The sequence below is a fragment of the Silene latifolia genome, chromosome 6, assembly GCF_048544455.1.
Source record: "Silene latifolia isolate original U9 population chromosome 6, ASM4854445v1, whole genome shotgun sequence".
NCBI classification, from domain to species: Eukaryota; Viridiplantae; Streptophyta; class Magnoliopsida; order Caryophyllales; family Caryophyllaceae; genus Silene; species Silene latifolia.
The window spans coordinates 116,996,972-117,021,297 of NC_133531.1; the positions used below are offsets into that span (position 1 = coordinate 116,996,972).

The following is a 24,326-nucleotide window of genomic DNA, read 5'->3' on the forward strand; positions in this document are numbered from 1 at the left end:
ATCATTGATGTCAAACAAGGGCGTTTGACTCTTGCAGTGGGAGATGACGCGATTACTTGCAGTCTGCCCAGTACTCTTGCTCGGCCAATGATAGAGGTTACCTGTTATTTTGTTGATATAGTTGACGAATCTGTTTATGACTTCTGGTCGGATTCTTTTATAAAAGACCCGCTAGAAGCTTTGATGCTTTTGGATGAGTGTGCAGATAACTCAGATAACAATGATGCTGTGTTGGATTTGCTTGAAGCTGCTTTAGATGAGCGTGAACTCACCGACGCCGAAGGAGAGAGAGTGGAACAAATGATTAGTACTCTTTGCGCCATAGAGGTAAAGGTACCTAAGCGTAAGCCTCTTCCTTCTCATCTTAAATATGCTTTCTTAGATGATACAGAGCAATATCCAGTCATTGTTAGTGTTAAACTTGATGATGATCAGCTGACTGCTTTGTTAGTTGTGCTTAAGAAAAACAGGAAAGCTATGGTTTATTCATTGGATGACATTAAGGGCATTAGTCCTAACATTTGTATGCATAGATTTGAGCTTGAGGAAGATCACAAGCGTTGCAGACAGGGTCAGCGCCGGCTGAACCAGAAGATGCAGGATGTTGTGATAACTGAGGTAATGAAGCTTCTTGATGCAGGTATTATCTATTCTGTTGGTCATTCTAAGTGGGTGAGTCCAGTTCAAGTAGTCCCTAAGAAAGGAGGGACTACTGTGGTCAAGAATGACAAAAACGAGTTGATACCTACTAGAGTAGTAACTGGATGGCGGATGTGTATAGACTACAGATAGCTGAATGCCGCCACAAAGAAAGATCACTTTCTCCTTCCTTTCATTGATCAAATGGTAGAAAGGTTAGCTTCTCATAAGTTTTTCTGTTATCTGGATGGGTACTCAGGGTTCTTTCAGAACCTTATTCATCCAGATGATCAGGAAAAGACTACTTTTACTTATCCTCAGGGTGTTTTTGCTTATCGCAGGATGCCTTTTGGTTTGTGTAATGCCCCTGCCACCTTTCAAAGGTGTATGATGGGGATATTTTCTGAGTACATTGAGTCTATTATGGAAGTCTTGATGGACAATTTTAGTGTCCATGGAAGTGATTTTGCTCAATGTCTGTCTAACCTTGATAAAGTGTTGCAGCGCTGCATTGAGGTTAACCTTGTGCTTAATTGGGAGAAGTGCCACTTTATGGTCAACGAGAGAGTTGTCTTAGGGCACTTGGTTTTTGACAGGGGTATTGAGGTTGACAAAGCAAAGGTGCAAGTAATTCAGCAATTACCTCCTCCTGTTAATGTCAAAGAAGTGAGGAGCTTCCTCAGTCATGCTGGCTTTTATAGCCGGTTTATCAAGGACTTTTCAAAAATTGCTAAACCACTTACACAGTTGTTGCTTATAGATGCCCCCTTTGTATTTACTGATGAATGTCTTTCTGCTTTTAACAGGTTAAAGCAGGCCTTGATTTCGGCACCGATTATACAGCCTCCCAACTGGGATTTGTCTTTTGAGATCATGTGCGATGCTACTGACTACGCACTAGGAGCGGTGCTAGGCCAGAGGAAAGACAAAGCTTTAAATGCAATCTACTATGCGAGCCAAACTCTGGATGAGGCTCAAGTGAAGTACACCAATACTGATAAAGAGCTGCTAGCCGTGGTTTATGCGCTAGAAAATTTCGCTCTTATTTGATAGGGTCAGAAGTTACTGTTTTTACTGACCATGAAGCGCTGAGACGCCTTCTTGCTAAAAAGGAAGCTAAACCATGCCTGTTGAGATGGATACTCCTTCTTCAGGAGTTTGATTTGCAGATCAAAGATAAGAAGGGTGCTGAGAACGTAGTAGCTGATCATCTGTCGCGACTTTCACAGCAAGAGGGCGAAGATTCTTTGCCTATTGATGATTCTTTTCCCGATGATTCTTTATTTGCTGTTTTATCCTCTATTATTAACTAAGACCCTTGGTATGCATATTTAGCTAATTATGTTGTTAGTGGCACGCTGCCATCTGACCTTTCTCATCAGCAGAAGCAACGTTTTCTCTATAACGCTAAGCAGTACTTCTGGGATGATCCTTATTTATTTAAGACAGTCTCTACAGACGGTGTATTCAGTGGGAGACCAGAGTGATCTTGGAGGGTTATCATTCTTCTTCTTATGGTGGTCACCACGGTCCATCGCGTACCGTGGCTAAGGTACTTCAGTCTGGTTTTACTGGCCTACTTTGTTTGCTGATGCTAAGGTTTTTGTTTCAGCTTGTGATGCTTGCCAACGCTCCGGGAATATTTCCAAGAGACATGAGATGCCACAAAATGGTATCCTAGAGGTCGAGGTTTTTGATGTCTAGGGCATCGATTTCCAAGGACCCTTTCCGTCTAGCAAAGGTAACAGGTATATCTTGGTAGCTGTAGATTATGTGTCTAAGTGGGTGGAGGCGATTGTTGCACCTAATTGTAATGCCAAGACCGTGATTAAAATGTTTAAAAAGATTATCTTTCCTCGATTTGGTGTCCCTAGGGTCGTCATTAGTGATGGGGGAATGCATTTTAAGGAAAAGAAACTAACTTCTATTTTGTCTAAGGTTGGTGTTCAACACCGGCGTGGTTTAGGGTATCATCCCCAAACTAGTGGTCAAGTTGAGGTCTCTAATCGAGAGATTAAAGAGATTTTAGCTAAGGTAGTTTCTAAATCACAGAAGGACTGAAGTCTTAAACTGGAAGACACATTATGGGCTTATCGGACTGCCTTTAAAACACCGATTAGTGCATCACCATATCGGCTGGTTTATGGTAAGTTCTGTCATTTACCTGTTGAGTTAGAATGTAAGGCTTGGTGGGCAATTCGTGAACTTAAATTTGATCCTAAGTTGTGTGGTCAGAACCGTTTATTGCAGCTAGATGAACTGGAGGAGTTTAGGCTAAATGCCTATGATAGCTCACGCATCTACGAAGAGAAGACGAAGAGATGGCACGACAAACGGATCATACCTCGAGAATTTAATGTTGGGCAGAAAGTGTTGTTGTTTAATGCTCGGCTGCGTTTATTTCCTGGCAAGCTGAAGTCCAGGTGGAGTGGCCCTTATACAGTAACAGCTGTCGCTAAATTCGGGTCCGTGGAGTTAGAAAATTCCGAGGGAAATAGGTTCAAGGTAAATGGGCAATATGTGAAGCATTACCATGAGGCAAATGATGCAGACAACCGTGTTGAAGTCCTGTACTTCGACAATCCTGATGAGCCAGCTAATTGAAGCCAGAAAGGTCGTGCGGGTTCTCTTAAACCTGCGCTTTCCGGGAGGCAACCCGGACTGTTTTATTATACTTTTGTTTGAACTTGTTATTTCTTTTTATGTTGTGTGTTTAAACTTTATACGCTGAACTTTTGCCGCTTGAATTAGTCTTGTACTCCTTTAGTGCGTTTTTGCAGGTGAATTGGTTCGATCGAGTGGAAATTCTACTCGATCGAACACTTTGGTTGGCATATCTTCTCGATCGAGCATCTGCTGCTCTCGATCGAATCCCTGCAAATCCACTTTTCTCGATCGAGTACCTCATCTCCTTGATCGAGCACTTCTGGCACCATTTCCACTCAATCGACCCTCTCTGAACTACTCGATCAAGTACTTGCGTGATCCTGCTGCTATTTTCACCTGTTGTGATGCTACGCAGTTACCTGTGACCTCCCATGTTCATGGTCGGTTTGGGGAGTTCCTCCTTTACGTTGTCTTGTAAGTTTTCCGACTCCAATTCTCCTTTTCTCATCAGTTTGCATTTCTTTCCCTACTTTTAGTACAATGAGGGCATTGTACGGTTTGGTTTGGGGAGGTATGCATCCATATCTGTGTCTGCATGTTTTGTTGCATTTCCGTTTGCAAGTTTATTTATTTTCGCATGCATTGTCGTTTCAATTCAAAAAAAAAAAAAAACTTCAAAAAATTCAAAAAATTCACGTTTATTACTGTATTTATGTTGAGTCGGAATTATTGAACTTTGACGCTACTTTGAGTCCTTACCATTGCCCTGCATATTCTTGACATTATGTTAGCATGGTAATGTGCATAATCTACGAGTTTTTGTTTCTCTCTTATCTGAACGAATAGACTTGACTCATATATTGGCAAGCTACATTTACATTCTAAGGTTAGAGCTTAATAAACTGGTGACATTCATGACCAGTTTCATGTAGGATGTGAGTAGTACTCTCTATAAGGCATGTAACATCAATTTGCATAAACATGAATTCAGTCTGCTTGATACCTGTACGCATTCGGTCTTTGGTTGGTGACACATGTTAAGAGAGGCAGTTTTTTTTATTTCATTCTACCCATGAGCTCCACATAGCCAAATTGTCCGTTTTGTCCTATATAGCTACAATCTATAATTTTGCCTACCCTAACCGAGCTAGTAATAGTAGCTGTTTGGAATGTTTCATTGCAGTTTGGTTACATATCTGATTTGAGAGGTTGGTGGAAATATTGAAGGGAATGAAAAGAAGAAAAATATGTAAGAGAAAAAAATTGTTGTGAAAAAAAAACGGAAAAAAGAGTTGAAAAAAGAAAAAAAAAAAAAGAAAGATCATGAAAAGTCATGAGACGAAAGCTTATTATGTTGTGATTTATGCTCCCATGTTCTATTTGTATCTTATGGGGATTTAATAATTTTATGGAGATTAGTGAGTTTTGTGTTGCAATTTAGCACCGTGTTGTATTGATTTATTGAGTATGAAGTTGGGATGTGTTTCTAGTTTGGACCCGTTGTTGCTAGCTTGGCTGCTAACTCCACACTTCCAAATTCATTATAGCCCCTTCTTACCCATTACCTCACTTACCCAAATGTAAGTCCTCGGCATGTGTCTTGGTCATTAGTTGGGTGGAATGCGTATGTACGGATTGTAGAGATTTAATTTTATTCATGTTAAACTGCATGCATGTTCTTATAGGTCGAGTTAGGTGAGTGTCTTTACTTCTTTCTATCTCATGCTTATATACTCACCCTGTGCCTAATTTGTGTGATGAGCGACCCGTGAGAGTCCGATATTTACGAGTCTTGCAAGGTCGACGGTTCAGTAGTTTGAAACATTGATTTAATTTGTTTACAGTTACCATTTGCCACTTTGTTAGTTGTTGCATTAAACTGGTTTGGGTGGGTGATTTGTAGCTGATGAGTTGCTCCCGTTCCGTTAGTTGTCTTTAGTTGCATTCATAGTTTGCTTGGGGACAAGCAAAGGTTTGGTTTGGGGAGATTTGATGCGTGTATTTTATATAAGGTTTTTACCTCATTTTTACACGCATTTCTGTGCTATTTATGTGGCGTATAGCTACAAATGCCCCTGAATAGTCTACTTTGGTTTGTCTTGTGTAAATTGCAGGTACGGACCAGAAAGGAACAAAATCGAGCCTAAACTTGTCCCATCTGCATGCATTTTTGGAGAATAAGGAATCGGAGCCCGGAATCCATCACTTAGAGACGCGTGAACTGACCTCGGAAGGTACTAAGGAGTCCATATGTGCTAATATAGCTCGATCGACCAGTTTTGCTACACTATTTGGTCGATTGAATGCTTTATCCATCAAGAATCACTCGATCGAGTTGTTTTGCTACTCGATCGAAATGGCTAATATAAGGAGTACTTGATCGGACTCTAGTTTCATTCGATCGAGAGGAATTACAAGATTTGTCCTCGATCGAGTGGTTTCATTTCACTCGATCGAGAGACTTTGCATTCTATGCGTGTTTTTGCCTAATTTCGAGTTGGGCTTTGTAATTAAATATAATCTAGGTTAGTAGTATGACGACTACTTTTTCTTCTCCTCTGAGACTTCGATACTCTCTTCTCTCTACTCTTAATACTCTTCTCTTCTCTTAGAACCCTAATTTGGATTGGAATCATTTTGTAATTGGTACTTTTACTCTTCTCTTAATTTTAATCCTTTATTGCTCTTTATTGCTTTCTCTTCCTTAATCTATAATTGTTATCATTAATCTTTCTTTATTCTTGTTGTCATGTTTAATCTTTATTGCTTGTGTATGATTGTTGTTTCTTCAATGATAATGCATAGCTAATTCCCCCTTGCTAAGACATAGGGGAGCCATGATTTTAAGGAGATTGTAAAATAAGTAATTAAGTTTAATGCGAATTTAATCTATGTTGTTAATCGCTACATTTAACTGTTCTTGCTTAATTGAATCGACGCAATTAGTTAATAAATTACGGTAAACCTAAACCTAGATCGGAAGATTGGAAAGGGTGAGACCTGTAGCGAACATTAGGGCACTTTATTGAGGGCGGAAGCTAAGCTATTAGTGTTTTAGGGCGAATTGAGACCGGAAGGAGATATTCATTGTCCCATAAACTACACTTGCATTAACCTGAGACCTTAGATTATATTACTAGAGAATCATGGTGAACCGACTGTCTTAGCTGTTTTCTCTTTACTTGTTTACTCTCCACTCATTTGCTATCTTTCTCTCTTTTGACCTTTTTAGTTTAGAACAAACAATCAAACCCCCAAAGAACTGGTTACCTCGACAGACTTAGTTAAAGATGACATTTTCCCATCTCCCTGTGGAGCTCGACCCTACTTACTGCTAGCTTCTGTTAGTGTATTTAGGTATTTATTTTTGGTCCAGAAACGACAGTATCAACTGGTACTCAGAATGATCTGAGCTTACTTGGTCGATTGATCAAGCACGTAGGCGTCGAAAGCTTAGAGCAAGGTCTAGAATGCAAAGAGCGAAGAGAAGGGCAGACACTCGCGTGAAAAATATGGAGACCGGAGGTCTCTATCTATACTAAAAAATGTGAAGAGTTTTGGAATGACACAAACTTTGGAAAGAAATCACGGAAATATTCCGTAAACAGCCAAAACGGCTGGAGAAGAGGCGCGGCAGCTGCTGCGGTCCTTCCAAGAGGCGCAGCATCTGCTGCGTCATTTCCCCAGAGGTTTCCTCCTCCAGAAGAAAGATTTCCGCGTTTCTATTATGGAATTGCGGTAGATCTCTACTTCCTTATTCCGTAAAATATGATATATGGAAGATATTTTACCAAAAGATATAAAATTTAATTGGGAATAAATATCTAGAATATTCTAGAACATTCCGACTCGGCATTTTAAACGGTTTCTTAGAAAATAAAGCGGTTTTTGACCCGGACTCCAAATGAACTCTAATTACTGTCAAAACGACCGTATCAGTACGTAGATGACGACCAAGGGGTAGACTTAAGTGTTTAAGCTATCACCTAACGATAAACTTACAGACTGTCATAAATCGTTCCGCGTACCAAACATGCGGCCCAGTCATCATTGGGTGGTTGGCGGAAGGTGTAGAAATGAGGTATCTACAAATACATCCTATGCTATTATATAATACAAACCCCCTTATTATACTCACTAATTACCAATAATACACACACTAACTACTAATTAATTATCCAAATTAGTTTCCCTCAAAAGTTAAGGTTTACTACAAAATAAGAAAGGATAGATCTTGACTTACAATGGTGGAAGGATGAGAATAAGGTAAACAATACCCTAGAACAAGATTGAATCCATGGAAGAAGGTGTTTATGGGGTTTTAGAGAGAAGGGGGCAGATTCTGAGTGAGAATGAAGAAGATAGAATGAATGAGGATAAGGGGATAAGATATCCTTATACCGTGTTCTGATTCAGTGCCACTCGATCGAGTGACGAGTCAACTCGGTTGAGTGTCACTCACTTGGTCGAGTGTCACTCACTCGATCAAGTGCCGAGTCCACTCGGTCGAGTGCAACGCAGTTCTCAGCAATGACCAGTTTTCGTAAAATAATCATGTCTCACACGTTTCTTGGTCATTTTGGGCGTATGACCTACCGTTGGAATCGTCGTAAGAGAACAAGAAATTACCTCCAATTAGAATCACATCAATACCATGTCTAGATCTCAAGCTATGACAGTTTTAAGACGACCCATCTATAGGCGGATATTATAAACAACTCCACTAAGTCTAGTATAGGTTATACTCGGTCCCCTTTATAGTCATAATTCACTCCCGAGTGGCCTCTCGTCTAGCACAAGGTCTTATCACGCATCCCAAGGTTCCTTAGCGGGTCCGAAAATATCCGGGTATTACACGCGGCGAGTCCCAAGTGCGCGCGGTCGTGCAACTCACGCGACTTGGCCAATTTGAATTTTTTTAAAGGATTTCCATTTCGAAAATCCCTACAAATAATCAAAAATAACCCAAGCCTAATTGGCTCTAAATAACAATAATCCATCCCTAATTGCCTCTAAACAACAATAAGGGAACTGAAACTTCACCTAAGAAAACTATTCTAACTTGAATTATATCTAATCTAATTACAAAACAAAGTTAACAAACTATAATTAAGAAAATGCATACCTTATTAGATCTTGAAGTTGTTTTGATTGATTGTTTTTGTTGCATTTTTTTTAACATTTGAAGGAAGTTGTTTTATTTTAAATTAGAATTAGACCTTTTACTTGTTTTGATTGGATCTTGAAGTTGTTGTTCTTGTGGTTTATATTTGAAAGAAATTTTGAAATTGGAATATGAAGTATGAAAAAGAGACGATGAATAAAGGCAGGAGATGAGTGAAAATGAGTAAATGAGGGAGTTGTAGAAATGTGCGTATTTTTAGGACCGTCTACAAATTAAATTAGTTAATAAAAACCGTCTCCAAAAATCAACTACGATATACCGAAAATTAGTTATAATAGAAACTGTCACAAAAAAAAATCAATTACGATAATATGATAATTAGTTATTATAAAAAAAAGTCACCTAAACCCAATTATGATGAAATGATAATTAATTATTATAAAAACCGTCTCAGAAACACATTTAGATTAAACGATGATTATTTTTTTTACGGAATTACTTTTTCACATACGGACTTTACTCTTTCACATACATTTTTTCATAAAATTTTCATATCACACTCTTTTTTTCAAAACTTAATCAAATTAACTTTTATATGTACTTCTACCCCTAAAATCGAATCTAATTACTCTAAATGTGCGATTATTTAGATAGGAATATTAAAGAAAATAACAATTATTCAACTGATATTTAACTCAATTTGAAATTTAGTAGTAAAATTTATTGTTATTAATGTTTTGCATAAATCGGTGGAGAAGGGAAAGTTCGGTATAATCAAGTTATAGATATAATATAATGATAGCCCAATTACAGATATGATATAATAAAAGCTCAATCACAGATATGATATAATGAAAGCTCAATTATAGCCAAATTCATTTAGGCGGGAAAATTTGGGAGATATCTTATTCTTTTAGTTTAAGGGAGATTATTAATAGGGTCCCCATATTTCTACGAGAGGAATGAACTACTCCACGGGAAATACGGGTAATATACCCAAAGCAGCCCCCTTGTGTCAATTCTTATACCATACACCCAGGTGTATGGTACTTCCTACTCCCAATATTAAAAAAAAAAAAAAAAAATTAAATAACAAAAGTCCCCCACTACTTAATAGTTATCACTTTCCATAAACTCTTTCTTTCTCCCGTTTCAACCTACGTCTTCCGTTTCTATCAAAAAAAAATCGCCCATAAAATTTCATTTTCCATCCAACACAATGGTTTTGTAATCTTGATTCGAGTTTTGATTAATTAAATTCTAACTTATCAGGTATGTGTTAAAATTACTTTGTGTTTTGATTAATTAAATTCTAATTTATCGGGTTTGCGTTGAAATTACATAAACCCTAAAAGTTGTATAATACCGTAAATTAAATTGAGTTGTTATGTTTTATCTCTCATTATTTATGATTAAATTTGTGGTTTCGAGTGTGATATTCATCATATGACACTATCATATTCACTCAGAATTTAGTGAATATGATAATTTAATTTGATGAATATGTCTTATCAAGTGTGATATTCATCACTATTATATTCATTTTGATTTTAGTGAATATGATAATATAATTTGATGAATATGTACTATTTAGTGTGATATTCACCTTATGATACAATTATATTCACGTTGAGTTAAATGAATATGATAGTGTAATTTGATGAACGTGTGTTATGTAATGTGATATTCATTTTATGACACTGTTATATTCACTTTGAGTTTAGCGAATATCGGTCTAAATTGATGACTATGAACTGTAAATTTGATAAAACTCGAATACAAATAGATGAAAGAAAACTACGAATTTAATAAATTCAATAGGATTTTAAATTTGATAAATTGAGTAATTTAGAAAAGAAAAAAAAAGGTACTGTGAGAGAAGTAGTGGGTAGTTTATTTTTTTTTTCTTTTTCTTTTTTTTTTTTGCCCATAACTACCATGGGTGTATCTTACTCCCTACTCCTGGGAGTAGATATAATTTGCCCCCTTGTGTGATGTAAATCTTCTTCTGGGACCCACAAGACAATTTGCAGGGTTATAATGGACAATATTCGTGGCATAAGCTATTTGTGTTCGTGGATTTGTCGTCAGCCCCCTATTAATATGATGTATTGAAATTATTCAGTCCGTCTTGCTTGTGACGGAGATACCCGTCGCAAACTTGTGACGGAGATACCCGTCGCAAGCTTGCGACGGGTCGGATAGTGCCATATTGCTGGAAAATGGGTCGACAAGTTGGACTGTTGGCAAATAGTGAATGTGGACTACTGGACTGCGCACAAATAGTAGGTTGTGACTAATTACTATGGATGTATTAATTGCTCCAATTAAAAAAATAATAAACCACCCCCCTTCCCAATATTAACCTACTCTCTCAAACCTTTTCACATCCCTCCGTCTCATTTTCCTCCCTTTTCTCTCCACATTCAAAATTCTCTGAAAAAACCATCCGTATGCCTCATTTTATTTCCGATCATTGATAATTAGCCAAAAAATTAGAAAACATTTTCATTAATGATGGTGACAAAGCGAGCAGCAGTGAAGAAAAACTCAAGATCTGCGAGGGCTACGGATGATGGCGGTGGAGGTGTGTATTTCCGTTGATATTGTTCTAGATTTTTTGCTTAATGTTTATGATTATACTTCCGTGGTTTAATAATGGAGACATGCAAATGTTGGTAAATGTTATATGTTAGTTTGTTGGTTTTACTCAAGATCATGAACGATTATAGACAAGATCATACTCAAGATCATTAACGATTGTTTGATTATGTTGGTTTTGTTATTTAAAATTTTTATTAGTATGTTCTAGTTTTGTGATTATATGTTAATGTTGTTTTTGTTGTTATTTTGTTTAGGGAGTGCAAAAGGTAAGGTGACATTCAGTTTAGGGAGTGCAAAAGGTAAGGGGAAGGGGATAGCAGTAGAGGACGAGGACGAACCAGATGAAGAGGAAGAAGATATTGAAATTGGTGTATAGGTCTTTCATCATATAATGTACAATTTTTAAGATGAGTACAACGTGTGTAAATGTGTATATCTTTGGTGTGAATGTCACCTTCTAAACAATTCGAGATAGAAATAAAAAAATGCAGTAACTAAAGGTACATGTTATTCTTATATTTCTCAGAAAGGTCTATACTCTTAGGACAAATGTTGTTATATTTCTCACAAAGGTACATGTGCTGATATTTCTCACAAAGGTCTATACTTTTACTACAAATGTGACCCTGTTAACTAGATTATTTTAGTTGTAGATAATCATGTTGTTATATTCCTCACAAAAAGGATCAGATTAGAACAAAAAGTATGGCCATTTATAAGATATAAAGCAGCATGTGTATTTTATTTTAGCTTACTTCCTCCATTTGACAGGGTCACATTAGGACAAAAAGTATGGACATTAGTAAGATATAAAACAACATTTACATTGGACATTATATTACTTACTCTACTTAACAGGGTGACATTCGTCCTAAAAGTATAGACCTTTGTAAGATATACAAATACATGAACATATTCAAGTGCAATAATCTAGTTGCCATGCAAACAAAGTATCTCTCGACTTCGGGTTGTGAACTGTGATATGTTGCAATACTTCCCACTGCCCATTCTCGTTTAATTGCGATCTTAGGCCAGCTCTGCATTCGCACCGCGTGATTGCGGCATTCCTAGATTGGTTAAGAGCAATATGAGGTAAACCATTCCCATGTTTTCCTTCACATGAGCATACAAAGTATCTCTCGATTTCAGGTGTGCCAGGCCCGTTTGCTCTACGAGAAGTTGCTTTCCTAATGCTAAAACCAACAGTTTGTGAGTGTTTCCGATACATCTCGTAGATCTCTTCCCATTTATCTGTTGTCCTCCCAGATAGTGACTTGGAAAAATCAGTACCTAATGAAGTTGACGGGGTCACATTAGATCAAAAAGTATGGCCATTGATCAAATACAAAAGAATAAGTGCATTTAAATGAACTTAGATAGTGAAGTTCAATTTGCCCAAAAAATATAGACAGAAATAAACTATATTTTGTCCGTTCAAACTGAGAAAGTCAAATTGACAGGGTGACATTTGCCCAAAAGGTATAGACATCAATACAATACTAAAGAACATGTGCCAACTGAGATAGTCTAATTGACAGGGTGACATTTGCCCATAAGGTATGGACATCAATACATTACTAAACAACAATTGCAAACTGAGATAGTCTAGTTGACAGGGTGACATTTGCCAAAAAAATATAGACATGAATACAATATTAAACAACAATTGCAAATTCCATTATCCGTCTTTCTATAGTTGACAGGGTAACATTTGAACTAAAAGTGTAGACCTTTATGAATACCAACATGTGCATTTATATGAACTGCCATAATCTAGTTAAGTGGATCACATGAGAAGGAAAAGTATTGACATGAATAAAATAAAACACAACAACTGCATTTTACATTATATGTCTTATTCTAGTTGACAGTTGACATCTGCCCCAAAAGTAAACACCTTTGTGAAAGAAATGTGAACATTCTGTTGTAAGCATTAAAAATGTGTCCTAATTATACATATCTTTACTATTATCCGTAAACCCTCCTTGAATGATGACATAATCATCATCTTCGTCCACCATAGTAACATCAATTAAGGCTCCATTTTCGTCAGCCATTATTTGCAAGAAGTTCTTTTTGAGATATTATGAATGTAAATTTTGACAATTGATTTTTAAGACGCATATATAATTTTCAACACAAGCAAGATTTTAATGGGATTTATTTTTTTGGGGTTTCTTAAAAATGTTGAACAATAGACTCATTTGAATGGGAAGGATCACAATTTGGAACTGAAGAAGAAGACGCAGGAGAGTGAAGAAGAAAGTGTGGCATTAATGAGAGAGATATGGAGATATATGGCATTAAAGGCCATTAGGACTTATTGCAAATAATTGACAATAAGTGTCATGCAAAGTACACACATGTACAATATGCAATAAATGATCAACAGTGCGTTGTCTATACCATGTTTCCCGACCCGCGAAAAATATGGTATGTAATTGACCCGTCGCAAGTTTGCGACGGGTATTTCCGTCATAAGGGAGAATTTGTGGAAATTATTAGGGTTATCATTTAGAGAAAATGTAATCTTGGATGTGAATTTCCGAGTCGAATATAATGTTTTGGATGCTTTGGTTAGATCAGTATCACAAGTTGATCCTTGTTTGGCCATGCTGCTCTTCAAGTTTATGGTACGGAAAGACCACACACCAAATCTTCAAACTTTGAGCAACTTGAGTAGAAGAAGTTCTACCCATTTGTCTTGATTATTTTACAAATGTGATAAAATTGATGATGTGCGGAATTTATGAATTCTGCAAACTTATTACATCCTTACTCAAAAGTGTGCAGAAGTAGATCGTCCGAAATGAGGTTTGTCGGCGATTGGATTGACCGAAGTTGGTGAACAAGATGGTGTTGGTGAGTTGGTGGTGGAGGGAGATAGGGAAGAGAGAAAAAAAAAATCAATTGGGTGGGAGGGATGAAAAAATGATAGAGGTCGTATGTAAAAGAGTAAAATCCGTATGTGAAAAAGTACGATTTTTTTTACTGCAGTTAATTTGTGTTCAAGGGCAACTTGAAATAAATGATAAAATAGGTATAGGGAGCGTAACAAGGAAAATAGAGGGCGTTATATAATAATTTAGATTCGAATTGCCCTAAGAGCATGCACATTGAAGAGGAGGTCATCTTCCTCTCTTCAATTTTTTCTAATTTTTTCATTGGTCATAGTACTTTCTCTTTTCACTACCCAATTTCCCACTTTTTTCATAATCTTCCTCTCTTCTTCTCCACATCAAAGAGGATCTTATTTCCTCTCTTTTAAGTAGTCCCCACCACCCATTTTCTCTTTTATTTGGCACAAGGGCCAAGACAAGGACATCCATTTATAGAGGATGTCTTCCTCTTCCTCTTTAAAGAGGATGTAAAGAGGATATTGTCACATTGAAGAGAATATCCTCTTAACACTCTCTTTCATCTAAGAGGATGGACATTCTTCTTCAATGTGGATGAGGTTGACTCGTTTTTCGAGTTTAATGCTGGAGCGAGTAAAATTCAAAGAAGCGCCAGGTGGCAAAGGGGGGAATCTATAACAGTTATCTTGGCGCACAGAGTCGGATAACACAAACCCAGGGAGTCTTCTGTGAGAAATCAAAGCGCAATGGAAGTTCAATCTCTACTACACTACTCTTCCGCTATTCACTCTCCTCTCCACAGGATACCGGCATTCTACCGTCAATCTCCTCCCCCACAATTCAAACGAAGGATCAGTACGACGTCTTCCCAGCTTCAAGCTCTTACCCAATTCGATAACGGCCCCACCTCTTCTTCTTCCGGTCCGGTTCCTACTCATAAGGTTACCGTCCATGACCGTCAACGCGGCTTGACCCACCACTTCTTCGTTCCCGAGGTAATTTTCACTAATTTTCCAAATAAATATTACTCCCTCTATCCCCGTCTTTGGTTTACCATTTTTATTGTTTGGACGGGTGTGGCCCTTGCCCATTTCTAGAATCTGGCTGTATTATTGTCGTAAATTACACCATTATCTTGCAAAATGCGGCGTAATTAGTTATCCCTTAGTTCGACAACGCTACACATTGGTTGAACTTGTATTGATTAATTGTGTGGCAGGATCAATATATATTGCATACTGCTGAAGATCAGGATATTAGCCTTCCTTTCGCTTGCAGGCACGGTATTGCCTTTTCTTCTCTTTGATCTTTTTTTGGAGAGTTTGTTTAATGCTTGAAAATGTCTAATCACTCCCATACTTGTGCTGCGCCTTAACCTTGTGTGAATCTCAAGTGCTTGGCTGTCTCATTTTTGTTTTACTAGTATTTTGCAAATCTCATCTTAAGAACTCAACTTTGATGAATTGTTGCGGATTTGTATTGTTTTTCCCTTGTCAAGTACTCCGTATTAATGATTGCTAAACCCACCAAGTAACAACACATAATTCATGCAAGAAAACGATTCTTTGAGTAGTCATTCTAAGGTATGCTGGATGTTATTACAGTTAGATTGCTGTGAAGTGCTGAAACGGCATGAAGCTGAATACAAAGCATAAAACAATCTTACTTGCTTAATGAAATAAGCAAATTTTCCTTTTTAATTTGCTAAGAATATAGCCAAGGTATAGATTTTTTATTGGAGCACCTTGTTTTGTTGAACTATCCTAGGAGGCGTTTGACTGAGTGTTTTGGAATGGATTTAATCCATTAAATTGTTTGATTTGCTTATCTGGAATTTTGTTAAATACTTTATGAACTCTATATTCACCCTAACCCCGTAATCTCATACCAAGCATTCCTCCAAGTTTCCATTTCAATGCCAAACCAAACAACTGAACAAGTACAAATTGGTATGGGGTTCTAAATCCATACCTCTATGGTATCACGTTCTAATCCATTCCATTCCAACGTATTGTACCTAAATTAGTACACTTTGAATTGAGGATGAAAATGTAGATAATACCCACATTTGGATAAACATAGATAGAGAGACGGGAGTGAATAAGGTGGAAACTGGAAAGAGTTTTCCATCGAAATCTTTGAATTCGGAAATGGTTTTATTAATGACGGATCACAGATGCAGGGTAAATGGTTTCCTCATTCTCTTTCATCCCCTCGTCAGGCTCTTCTCAATCATTTACAAACTAGGGATGTTGGTTTCTTCTCTTTCTCTCCTTCACTTCATTTTCCTTTATCCAAAAAAGGGTGTCATCTTGTTAGTGATATTTCTTAAATAGATTGTAAATATGAGCTGTTCCAGTTGGGAGTGTTAAAAATTTTCGTGCTTTTTCATATTAATATTATATCTTTGACATGGGAAACTGCCTCTACTTAATGGGCGATTACTGTAAGCACCAGTTCAATTTGGTAGTGTATTTGAGAACAAAGATCAGTCAGAGTAACGAACTTTTTTGTTAGCAGTTTGGTTGGAAGTTCTGAGAACCAAAATATGTGTTTGTGATTCAGTTGTACGAACTAGGGTAGTCAATGAGGACTAAGTTGAGGAATCAATGTTTCAACATTCTCTGCTACCACCTGCGTCATATAAAAAATAAAAACACATAGACCTTGGTATAAAAGGAAAGATGATATGTCGAAAGCAACAGTCATGTGCTGAATTGAGTAAGAGAGTAACCAGCATTTCATACTATAGAAGTGCCAAATTTTCTTACACTCTCGAGCAGTCAAGTTCATTTTCCTCCTGTAAATAAAGAATCTAAAGACCATAAATCGTGGGTGCATTATTGCTGCTCTGTGAGTTGTTTGACCCACGGTTATTAAAGCTTAGTTACAGGAACAATGGTTGAGTTAAGACATTGGTAACCTGCAGCAGATTATGTCTTCACTGTGGCAATGCCACTGCCCTAAATCGTTGACTGCTCATATCAGAAACAAAAACTGTAGAAAAGAAGCAGTAGTAGCTTCTCCTTGCTCCACATTATTTCTCTCCTTCGATAAATTTTCACGAAATTTTAATGGTCTGCATTTTTTCTTTGTCACGGTGTTTGGGGTGATTTGGCCTAAAAAAGTTTTTCATTTGGTAGGAGTTTCCATTTTCAATGGATCAGGATCAGTCTCTCATCTATAAGTAGTTTGATAGATGCACAAAGCTTACGGTTTGTTAAGGCTGATTTATCACTCGATTTTCCAAAATTCCCTAGACTCGTGGTGAGATATGATATTTGCTCTTAACTGTGGAATGGCCATCATCACATGTTGATGAATAACACGCCTAAAACGTCGCTATAAAAGACGGTCAAATTAACAATTTATAAGCCACACTTTATACCAATTAACACTAATTATAAAACAAGTAAAGTAGTAAGAAGGGGATCGTACCCAAGAGAAGGGGAGGTTTTGTATTCGGTTTCCAACTATGCAATTAGAACAATTGTAACTAATTAACAAACAAGTATGTAAATAAGAGGGGGGGGGGGGGATTTTTTGGTTTGGTTTTCAAATATAACAAAAGCAAAACAAAATTCAAACAAGAGTGAGTAGCAAGTAAGCAAGCAAATTGATTTTAAGATGGAAAATTATCAAATATTGAGAAAGACTTAACCCAACCCAATTAGTGAACCACTTCGGTCGATCCTAGACACAATCAATCCCTTAATTATGTATTGTCACCTTATTGTGAAGATTACTCTCATAAATCTCCTTAATAGTGGTTAATGATAAGGAAATCACACTTAATCAATTAACCCAACTTATCAACCCACCAAGTAGAAATTACTTACATTGGTTAAATTAACAAGAAGATAAAAGCATGAGATATTCAATAAGGGTAATTAGGCACAATGAACACAATTAATACCTAATTATAAGTTAATCCTTTACTTGATGATTAAGGCAAGAAGAAATCACATTCATTAGCATAATAACAAGGTGTTGCAAAGATGAGATTACAAGGAAATCACACTTAATAATCCCAACAACAATGTAAATTAAGGAAATGTAAATTAAGGAACTTGATTTAATTAAGCAACAAGGAAATCACACTTAATTACTTTAATTAAACAAGATTTCCATAATAGAATCAATAAACACAAAGGATTAACAATAATAATAACAATTAGGGAAAGATTAGGGTGTCTTGCAACCAAAGTTTACACCTTTTTGAGTTGGATTAAGAAAGGGAGATTAGTTCTCCATGCTAGATCTAAAACCCAATTAAAAGATGATAATTCTTCAAATTACAAATTGATTCTACAATAAAGCTAAAGATGATGAAAACCTAATGGTATCCATCTATATATAGTCCTAAGATAAGAAGGATTAATGGGCCTTAAGATAGAAGCAAGCCCGTAACAAAATTGCGGAAACCCTTTATAGGAAGAATTTCGCACGGTGCGAGTTTTGTGCTGGAATTCCGCCTTCAATTCTTCCTTTGCTTGCTTCTTGAAAGGCTTTTTCAATGTCTCTTTGTTTCTTGTTCTTTGCCTTCCTTTGGTGCTTTTATTGATCCTTAAGTACCTTTAAATCCTCCTTGAAATTTCTTGTTAAATGTAGTAACACTTGGGATTGGTTAAAGAGCATTAAAATGTCCAAAAACCGCTTCCAAATGCCACTAATTGAGCTCCAAACGCAACGAAATGTAGGTAGAAATGGGAGCTCATCAAACACCCCACACTTAGCCCTTTGCTCGTCCCGAGCAAACTATAGTAAAGCTCATCACCGCTAAGCTAAAAAAAAGCATGGGTATGCTCAATCAATTCTCCTTCCTTCTCTCACGCACTGCCTTCTTATATCGCCCTCATCAAAACACAGTCACTTTCCGTCAAGACACCAACATAACTTACACTAAGTGACCCAAATACCTCCAAAGGAAGCCTCTCTTCCCTCACTCGCCTTCCTTATGCCTTCCGTCATCTTAGATGTTCCTAATTCCACCAATTCATTCTTCATCAACTCATCACAACTCTTCACTATTCTCCTTACTTCTCCCCCTTATCACTCCATTCATTTGAAACTCAAGATTGCCTATCATTACAACACCCCCAAACTCAACAATGTGACAACCTCAAAAACCTCCAAAACTAACTCAACACAATGCTAACGATTCCTCAAACAACCACCAATTCCACTCATTCAAACATACACCAAGTGTACCAAGCAGTAGTTACAAAATAGGCCTCCAAATCCCCCACCTAGCCTTGATACACTTCTAACCTACCCTTCCGACATTCTTGGGCTCCACCACTTATGTCGCCAACGCCAAATGGAAGAAGTAAAGCATGTGACACGATTTCAAGGTTTCAACATTTTCCAATTTCTTCCTAATTCCCTCATTTTGCCTAAACCGCCTTTTCGGGTTTTCACTTTAGCTTTTTTCTTACCTCTACTCTCGTGACTCGCCCTTGTTTCTTCATTTTGCCCGGACTCCGGAGTGCCCTTTCTGGTTTTCACTCCGACCTCGGCCACTTTCCCATTTTTGTCTAGGATGCCCTTTCGGGTTCCTAGCTGGGTTTTTTTTCTTTCTTTTCTTTTCTTTTTCTTTTCATTTTTTCATTTTTTTTCATTTTTTTTTCAAATAAAATGCATTACATGGAATGAAATATATACAATATATTACAAATTACCACTCATGTCCACCCCACACTTTGTTTTTCACTTTATCCCCAAAGTGTAAGTGTAAGGTGAACACCCATCTCTCGACTCAAGAGTGTGAATTTGAGGCACCCGGAGGTCCTCCTCTTCGTCTCCTAAATCTTGTCATCTCAATATTAGTTTCATTCATCTCCCTCTCTCCATATCCTTGGTATTGATTTGGAAAATTTCTCATATTTTGATCATTCATTGCCGCCACCATATCAAAGGTTGCTCTTTGGACATAACGCATCTCCTCCATGTCTTCTTGATAATGGTGGTAGCGGCGCTCATTGACTCCCCATCTTTGTCTCAAGGTTGGTCAACCGGTTAGTGACACCCGATTGCCAAGTTTGGAATTCTTGGTAGTTGAATTGGTTTGGCATGAAAGGTGGTTGTTGGTGTTCTTGTTGCATGGGTGGTGGTGAGAAATGAGGTTGCTCATGTGCAACATTGGGCGTGAGTTCATCAAAAGGAGCGTCTCCATATGGCAAGTCACTACAAGTTAAGGCCCCTCCAAATTGTTGTTGCTCACCACCTCCCTCTCCTTCATCCTCCGGTTCAACTACATGGGCTCTATCAACCCACAAATCCACAAAGTCATCATCGGGTGGCATATAGAAGTCTTCGGCACTTCCCCACTCCATATGGGAGGTAGGGGGACAAGGCAAGTACATATATCTTTGTGGCTTTTGGCCACCCATATACCAAATCACATGGAGGGGATTGCTACTCAAAACCTCAAGCATCCCCGCCTTTGTTAAATACTTAGCATTATAAAGGGTTGTGCCATCAAGTTCCCAAGCACCATTCAAGATTGGTACTCCCGTTTTGGCAATGATTTTCTCAATCATCCCCCCAATGAAAATTGTGCCTTTGGGTTCCTTTTGCAAGTCTCGACATCCCTTGACAAACAATTCCGCCCAATCCCGCCCAAGGTCACCTTCTCTAAAGACGAAAGAAACTCAAGGGTGACACATCTCCGTGTGATCTCGGGTTCCCCAATTAAGATCTCTAACCCAACCTTCCCAAGAAGTTGTATAGTCATGGGGAGCATTCACAACTCCTCAAGGGTGTCTCGGTGGAGAAACTTAGTCACCGCTACGGATGACTATGACTCGAACTTCTTCCATGTTTGGAGTTGCTCCCCACGCAACCCCTCCTTCCCCAAGTATTCTCGGTCTTCGGAACTCGAGGCTCCCTTGGTTCCCTTTGAGGAGGAAGCCTCGGATGCTTTTGTTTTACACATATCAACTCAAATTTTCAGAAATTTACTCAAATTTTGACAAAAGTTTTGGTTGAGGCCTTTCTACAAACACCTAGTATGCACTAATTCAAAGGTAGTGCTAACTAGCTATTTGGCAATGTAAATCCACCTCAAATGTTTAGGAAATGGTAAGGAGTCACTAACAACAAGAATTTGATGAAAAATTTCGAATTAACCCAACTTATCTTCACAATAAGGTGATCATACATAATTAAGGGATTGATTGTGTCTAGGATCGACCAAAGTGGTTCACTAATTGGGCTGGGTTAAGTCTTTCTCAATATTTGATAATTTTCCATCTTAAAATCGATTTGCTTGCTTACTTGCTACTCACTTTTGTTTGAATTTTGTTTTGCTTTTGTTATATTTGAAAACCAAACCAAAAAGCCCCCCCTTTATTTACATACTTGTTTGTTAATTAGTTACAATTGTTCTAATTGCATAGTTGGAAACCGAATACAAAACCCCCCTTCTCTTGGGTACGATCCCCTTCTTATTACTTGTTTTATAATTAGTGTTAATTGGTATAAAGTGTGGCTTATAAATTGTTAATTTGACCGTCTTTTATAGCGACGTTTTAGGCGTGTCAAATTTTGGCGCCTTCGCCGGCAACCAGAGTGAGCAATCATTTCATCCCTCTAGGGTCAGGCTAGGTAGCACGGACACGGACACGGACACGGACACGGACACGGACACTGACACTGACACGACACGGACACGCGATACGGCATCTCATGAAATTTAGGACACGGGACACGTCATTTAAATTTAATAAAATATATATTTTATATTTATTTATGTGCGATTTTATTTTTGAAAAAGTATGAAAATATTAAATTTAAATAAGTGAAGGTAAAACTTGACGTTAATTATAACTCATTCGCATTTCCAAAACCAAAAACTAACTTATAATCAACTATTTCGACATCTCATTACTAGTCTAAAGAACATCATTTACCGCTAATTCAACTTATTTCCCCGCCAAATTCAACCATATAACAATTCACGCCATTTACCTTAATTTCAACTTGATTCCGTTTGAAGGTGTGTCCAAATACCATGGACACGGCTCAAAATACCATGGACACGTGCCCAAATAAAAGATGAAAGTTAGACACGGCTTTATAAGTGTCCGACACGTTTTGACGTGTGTCCGACGAGTGTCGTGTCCGACACGGGAACGCCGATTAGGAGGAGTGTCCGTGCAACCTAGGGGTCAGGACATAGACATGCTCTGTTTCTCCACTTTTACTGTAGTATAAAATACAAATAACAAAATTGGCGCCACAACAATGTTTGCTTACCCTGTTATTCAATTATATTATTCTAGTGTGCTGCTATTTTTAAAAATTGTCTCCACTGTTCTTGTTTTATTGTGATACTCCTAGATTTTAGTAGCAACATACATGATTCTTCGTGGAGCTATTACAATTGTCCGTCCTTGCAATTGAGACTTGAGAAGCATATTTACGGCATACATTTTCTTGGGACAGGTTGTTGTACTAGCTGTGCAGTGCGGGTCAAATCTGGAGAGCTTCGTCAACCTGAGGCGCTGGGAATATCTGCTGAGTTGAAATCGCAGGTGCATACAATGCTCTCAGTGACATGTATTCCATGATCTGACATTTATTAGTAGCATATACTGTATATATTGATGCATGTCATTTTAGTTGTGCATTTTTGAACCATGAAGATTTTTCTAGTTAAAAATTGCTGGTGTCCTTTTCAGGGCTATGCACTTCTTTGTGTGGGCTACCCATCAACTGATCTGGAAGTAGAAACACAAGATGAGGATGAGGTAATCCTTCCATAGTTTCTTTCGCTAACTATATCTCTCGTGTTGTGTTTTTTTGAAAATCATATTTATTTATTTGCCTCACTTGCAATGAAGTCAGTGGTAAATCAGATGTGATGTTTTGAGAACATTTTATGTGTATGCAGCTTTAAAGGCATGTATTTAAGGCGTGTAAATTTTTACTCGAATGGGTGCAATATTCCGTATTTTCTTTTCCATCCAATCAATCTATTTTATTCAATCTACTCGTATGTATTTAAGGAGTTGTTTTCTTAATTTTTAAAGAACTTTTACTGGATTTGATATCTGGACTTTCCGAATCACTATGTAGGACCAATCTGAAAATCCAATATTCAATAATCTCAATCCGTATCCAATCTGATAACCCTGAAATTCAATTCAATTTAGTAACTTGGACTGGAGTGCTTTGCTATTTACTGAATTAGATAATCTTTACTGAAATGCGGTTGATATTTGCAGGTATATTGGCTTCAATTTGGGAGATATTTTGCCCGTGGTCCAATTGTAAGTTGTGAAATGCAGATCATTCAGAAACTACATTGGGTTTACTTGGGCTGGTGTGGGGACTGGGGAGCAATGATAGTAATACTGTAAACATTTTTCAAGGTTGGTGTTGATAACTAATACTAGACCGGTTATCAAATGCAGGAACGAGATGATTATGCATTGGAATTAGCCTTGGGTGATGAATGAACAACGTCCAAGGGATCTCACTCGAGATATATCTGAATCATCAGGTGTGTAGTTTTTTTAGACCTCGAAATCCAGTGAAGTCACTTGAATTCCAAAATCCTACGGAGTAATACATGTGATGTGATATACGATTAATATGTTATAAGTGTGATCCGGCATTTGCGATGTTCATTAGAGATAATTGTGAAGCAATGAAAAGCCCTTCCTTTTTACTCCCTCCGAATGCCTTAATAGACGCTTTTGATGTAATTATGTGTACGTTGTCATGACATTCTTCTCATATTATGGAATGTAAAATTGATAACTAATCAAACTTTCTAAAGGTCAAGCTTGCCACTAATGTGTCTAACGTATCTACGGATATTTCTCAAGAGACTCTTCATTCCCCCTTCAAGTACCCACATTAGATATTTGGTACTCAAATACTCCGTATGAATGCCGAATAAAGGCATTTCATTCTACTGGGACGTCTTTTTCTCGGACATTTGTAGCCGAGCTCAAGAGCATAGCTGAGGTATCTTAAATTTTTCGCCTATCAACTCCTGCATCTTTCCTGAATTCTCTAACTACCGGAATTCGACTAAGGATTAGGAGGAGCCAGTTTTAATCTATTTTTAGTCATGAGTTGTGAAAAGGAGAAATTGTTGAGACAAACACGAAATGAGATAGAAGCTACGTTACTCCGACACTTCGCTTAGATGCCGTGTCGCGTGTACGACACTTATCATGACCGACACGATACCGACACTTCACTTTAGACCAAACATTGAAAAATTCGCACAAAATAGTTGCGCCTGACAGTATCCGACACTCGGCACATGTCAGATACGACACCCGTGTAGGTAGGACATTGTAGTGGGATATCGCGTTCGAGTAACATGGATATCAAAAAACAAGAGGTAGGTTAATGTCTGATATAACAATTGACAAGACGAGAAGGGTTTGTCATTGCCCCCATATATGAGGGGGAAATTATGAGTTTAAGCCAATAGCAAAATTAAGGACAAGCTCATCTGAAAGAAATAGTGT

General features: G+C 37.6%; 1 protein-coding gene across 1 annotated transcript; it reads left to right on the forward strand.

The window, feature by feature from the left end:
* Window positions 1–14,447: 14,447 nt before the first annotated feature.
* On the forward strand, window positions 14,448–23,619 carry LOC141587147 (ferredoxin C 2, chloroplastic). The gene is made up of 6 exons (XM_074408586.1): window positions 14,448–14,828; window positions 15,053–15,116; window positions 22,282–22,370; window positions 22,518–22,586; window positions 23,064–23,108; window positions 23,253–23,619. The coding sequence occupies exons 1-6, from the start codon at window positions 14,580–14,582 to the stop codon at window positions 23,295–23,297; spliced, it is 561 nt and encodes a 186-aa protein (XP_074264687.1). The 5' UTR covers window positions 14,448–14,579; the 3' UTR covers window positions 23,298–23,619.
* The last annotated feature ends 707 nt before the right edge of the window (window positions 23,620–24,326 follow it).